The sequence below is a fragment of the Oncorhynchus clarkii genome, unplaced genomic scaffold (genome assembly GCF_045791955.1).
Source record: "Oncorhynchus clarkii lewisi isolate Uvic-CL-2024 unplaced genomic scaffold, UVic_Ocla_1.0 unplaced_contig_537_pilon_pilon, whole genome shotgun sequence".
Taxonomy (NCBI): Eukaryota; Metazoa; Chordata; class Actinopteri; order Salmoniformes; family Salmonidae; genus Oncorhynchus; species Oncorhynchus clarkii.
The window spans coordinates 288,287-293,828 of NW_027260838.1; the positions used below are offsets into that span (position 1 = coordinate 288,287).

General features: G+C 42.6%; 1 protein-coding gene across 1 annotated transcript; it reads left to right on the forward strand.

Moving 5' to 3' along the window:
• Nucleotides 1–2,605: 2,605 nt before the first annotated feature.
• On the forward strand, nt 2,606–5,251 carry LOC139401877 (transcription factor AP-4-like; the record flags this gene model as incomplete). The annotated part of the gene is made up of 2 exons (XM_071145871.1): nt 2,606–2,985; nt 5,025–5,251. Coding segments are annotated over exons 1-2 (316 nt in total), but the record flags the coding sequence as incomplete, so codon positions are not given.
• Nucleotides 5,252–5,542: the final 291 nt, after the last annotated feature.

Genomic DNA, 5,542 nt, shown 5'->3' on the forward strand with positions numbered 1-5,542 from the left:
TGGGTTGCACATATGTCTAGCTCTCCCAAGACTAGGACTAATGATCAAGTCCAACATAACTTCATAATTGATCATGTAAATTGTGCATGATATTGGGTGAATACGTCTGTCTCTGGGAACATATGGGTTAATATGTCTGGGGCATACGTTAAGAAACGAGGAAGTTATGCAACACCTGTGTTGTGTACAGAACTCTTTGGACCTATAGTGGCTGGTGCCCAAAAATGGTACCTTCATAGGCAAATACACTCACACTAAAGTACACAAATACACTCACACTAAAGTACACAAATACACTCACACTAAAGTACACAAATACACTCACACTAAAGTACACAAATACACTCACACTAAAGTACACAAATACACTCACACTAAAGTACACAAATACACTCACACTAAAGTACACAAATACACTCACACTAAAGTACACAAATACACTCACACTAAAGTACACAAATACACTCACACTAAAGTACACAAATACACTCACACTAAAGTACACAAATACACTCACACTAAAGTACACAAATACACTCACACTAAAGTACACAAATAAACATAGCCTATATTAATGTGTAAATAATTATTATTGATGAAAACAGCCATGCAAACAGGTTATTTAAGGTGAAGGGTAAGTCATGTGTAGCACCACAGCCACCAGACAGACAGTTATCACATAACTCTAAACATAATGGCAGGTCGACAACATTACTTGACTGTATAGCCTTTAAGTGAAGGTCTACGTGCATAAATCAGCTTGCGTGAACCTGTTATATTAGAAACTTTAAAGTAAATATATGCAAAATACTTGTAACAGATTACATTATAACATATAACAATAGCCCCCAAGCAACATGTTCACGCACATATTATGTTCATGTTAGACTGAAGGGTATGAACATGACACTTAACTAATTCATTATATTCCTGTTCAACTGTGTTGCCTTCGTCCTTTTGTGGTATTATGCCAGTGTCCCTGGCTGTCCTCCGGGGCCTGTGTGTGTGTGTGTGTGTGTGTGTGTGTACTGGAGGAGAAGTGTAGCCCTATGAGCAATGATGACTGGTGCAAAAATATGTAATAACAGATTCATTGCCACCTTTACCGATGTACAGTATGTTAGATTTGTTGCAGAGGTTTTTTTTCCTGTAAAACGAATCCAGTTGTTCATTTGTTTTATGACTAGGAAGACTACTGAATAAACACTGTTGGGAATGCTCAGATTCAGGTGTGAAGGGCAGAATCAGAAATGAGACTCGAGGCATGGGTTTAGGCTCTTAATAGTTAACCATATTAGTGATGTAATAGGCTACTTTGCTTATAATTATGTGTATAGGCTATGCAACTAACAATGTTCTCTGAAATAATGCAAAATGCTCTAATCATTCCTGCCCTCCATGTATTACAGGTATGTTATTCAGACCATTCAGATCATATGGGCACAATATTAAAGTTACATAGGAATGTGGAATAGCCTCCCTAGATGATGTCTCTTTAGTAGCTGAAAATAGTTGTGTATTGTCAATGTCATCTGCAATACTGTGTATGTTGCATGGTGCATCACGCTGCAGGACATGCGCCAGGTCTTCCTTTTCCATGGCAGGATCTAACCTGACCACCCAGTGAGCTCCTTTAGCCTAGAAGCAAAACCAGCTGACTGCAGGCTTTCATTTTTGTTGTCAATGAATCTAGGTCCAGCTATGATGTCATATAAAGACTATTAATCGCTAATAGCATAGGAAAAAGCAATAGCTGGGGCGTGTCAATAAGTAGCTAAATGATCCTGTGCTAAACTTGCGGAGTCCCTGCAGTTTTGGGAGAAAGATGGCGCTATACTATAACGCCGTAATAGCCTGGCATGCAACATTGTACACAGCAACAGCAGCAAGTGTAACAATTGTTGCAGCAGCGACTGATCAGCCGTGAAATTTACCAACATTGTAACATTGCTACACACGCTTATACTACACACATTTCCGGGTGCAAGGGTACTGCTCCCATTTTGTGGCTCGAGTTCTGTTCTGCTCGCACAGCACGCACCAACAAGGCAGGAGTGGCGATTAGGTAACTCTCCTCTCCTACACCCAAAATGGTGAACACATTCAGCTGTTCAATGTCAGCCTCTTTCTCTCGGCGCTGTTTCCCTTCGCTCCTCTCCCCACTCGAGCCCCCCACAGTTTGTTGCTGTTTTTGTGAGCCCTGCCAACTCGTCAGCTGATCCCGCTTGTTCGCTTCATAGTGAGAGGAGACCAGTGCCCCTACATCAGACTGGTTTCCTCCGCTCTATCGTTAACATTTCGAAAAACATCGTAGATTTAAAATAACTAAGTGACGCATGCAAAAAAAAAAATGTTTTTTCTAATTTACGTGGAAAATCCTCACAAAATAGATAATGTCATAATAACTGTAGATTAGGCTACTAGGATTCGAGATATAGCATTAGTGATCGGTATCACTCATGGGAAACAATTCTACATTTGTGGCTATCATTTAATCAACCAGACTCGTGCCTCGCCCCCTCCAGTGTAGATTTAAATAATCCTTTGTTTACATGATGCAGTCCCTCTGTCCGCGGAAGGAGGCTTTTGGTAGTGCTGTGTGATTCCTACCAGCTGTTTCCCGCCTTGAAAGACATCCGATCAGCTGCAACTACACACATACACGTACATGCAGAAGGAAAGAGAGAGAGATTGAGAGCGCCGCACAACGAGGGAACCCTATCAGCTGGAAGTAGAGTAACGTTTAGAACTCCGACTGCTCTGCTACTACATAAGGAATTTTCCGAATTATGAAATTATTCTAGATTTATGAGCAAGGGAATTTGCACCTGAAACTGGAACATATTTTGTGCGTTAATTCATTTGAACCGGGGGACACACAACTGGAGAGGAAAGCATGGAGTATTTCATGGTACCAGCACAGAAGGTGCCCTCCTTGCAACATTTTAGGAAAACGGAGAAGGAAGTGATTGGGGGTCTTTGTAGGTGTGTGTGCACTTTTACTATTTCGCCTTATTGTATACGATAACAATTTGTTTATCTCTGCTGGTGGTGCGCATTTAGCGACTGTGGCGTGGCAACATGCTTGATTTGATCTGTATGTTATTGTGTACTGTACACGACCCACTGTCAAAGAGCGAGACAATTACCTTTATTGAATATCGATTAAGTACTCATATTAGGTAGAAGACGATTCAGTACATTCATATGTAACTTAATTGTACCGTTACTTTAGCTAAATCTAGACATTTAGTAGCTAACAAACATACCCCACGTGGTTACATGCACACCACGCTGCTGCTCTGTTCCGAGAGATCCCTGGCTATTTTGATATTTTCCCAACGGTTACGTTATGTTTTGGATAAGTATACTCATTTACATATGAGCAAGAGAGGTAGTACATGTATAACAAAGGTGTCGCACCTTTGTTATGAATGTTTCGTTCACGTCCTAGGGTGTACTGTTTGCCCAGTTCGTTGGGGAGCGCGCTGAAGTTATTGTGGGCAGTGCCGCCATGCTTGTGCTAAAGATCTGTCGTAGTCTTCCCTCCAGTAACTTAACATTTCCGGATAATTTATGTAAAATTCACGGTGAAAGTTTAAGTAATCGCATTTGTGCAACGAAATCACAGTTTCGCTGGTATTCTTGGCCACATTTTGGTGCACTCTAGTACCGTATGCACTGCGTCTTTTCTCCCGCAGCTCAGCAATGCCGCCGCATGTAGAGGAAGCAGTCGCATTGTTGTAATGGCGGAGGACTTGATGAGTGGTTTTGAACGCAGCAGTGTGGCGGCGCGATGCATTCTAAAACAGATTGGACCGTATGAAATTGATTGTGTCGCCGCGAGGCATTCCGCAACCGATTGAGAAATTAGTAGTGGTCTTTTTAATTAGGGGGTGTGTATAGTGGAAGGCCAGTCGATGCATTTGCAACCTTTAGTAGACAGGGAGGCGGAGATGAAGGATAAAGTGTGGTCTGCGCACGTGGTCTGGGACATGTAGTTCTATTTTCCAATTGTGTAATTTTGCATAAAATTGTCCAAGCAACACTCAATTATAGTCTTTGATGTGCACACTTGGCCATAATACATTATCAAACATTATTTCTCACTTACAAATGTGTATTTATTATGATAATACTTGAATGTTTATTATGTTAATGTTGCTATAATTTGGGGACCCTGTTTAAAGCAACTCATCTAATATACTGTTCCTAGTCTGTCAAGCTATGGTGGTTGTATTTGTGACTGGGTTCGCTATTCGCTACCACCCAGTCGTGATTTGGCAGAGGCTGTGTTTGCTGGCTGGTTTCTGGGTTGTAAGGAAACAGCAGACACGGTCTCTCTCCCCATCTGTGTCTGCACAATTGTTCCCTGTGTTTGCGCTGAGGCAGCTGAGTCAGTACTGATAAGAGCCTTGCTACTAGAAAGCTTCCCATTAGATACAGAGGATGTGGAAGTTCAATTAGACATTTCCCATCCCAAATGGAATCTCTGTGGGAGCCATGCTGAACAAATCAGGATGACAAACGCTTTTATGGTTGGAATTCTCACAGGCTGTGTTCCGTGGGTTCAGAGGTCTGAAACAATGGGGTTTGGCCAGGGGTTCTAGCAGGAACGTCAGCATTGTGTTGTGCAGTGGGCCACGTGAAGCGTCTGCTAGGGTGTTATAAGAAAACAGCATCAAAGCCTGTTCTGCACTTTCATGCTGTTTTCTCGAGGCACAGTCAACATGGTAGTAGGAAGCATGGCACATGACATGGTTGTTACTGTATTTTTAGCATTGAAATTGACCATCACAATGGTTCTGTTTTGAAAGCTCAACAAAGCTTTGTTTTCTGGCTTGTTTTGATAGTTCATACATAGCTGCGCTGTTGCTCACAGTAGGTTCATTCATGTTTTGAATTTATACTCCATTCAAAACTGACCAGTAGAGGTCAACTTGAAGATCTCACTTGATATCTACTCTGTGGACCTTTGACCCCTATTGTGTAACCTTACGACCTCTTCTCTTCCTCCCCCCCAGCCTGGCGAACATTCCTCTGACCCCCGAGACGGCGCGCGACCAGGAGCGGCGAATCCGCCGGGAGATCGCCAACAGCAACGAGCGGCGGCGCATGCAGAGCATCAACTCCGGCTTCCAATCGCTCAAGACGCTCATCCCCCACAGCGACGGGGAGAAACTCAGCAAGGTGGGTCCGAGGGAGGAAAGGAAGGGAGAGAAACTCAGCAAGGTAGGTCAGACTTTGACTTGTTTATTAGACAATAACAAATTAAAACCGTGTAGCAAACTACAACATGCATTAATGAAATTATAAGAGGACACAATAAAGGCAGAAAGGTCCACCACACATTGTGGTCAAGGAAATGGAGGGGGAACATTTAGCAAGGTCAGATAGGAGGGAGTTGGAGAGCGAGATCATACAGACATGGAGATTGGGTTAGTAGGTTAGTCTAGAGAGATCAGACAGACAGGGATATTGGGTTAGTAGGTTAGTCTAGAGAGATCAGACAGACAGGGGTATTGGGTTAGTAGGTTAGTCT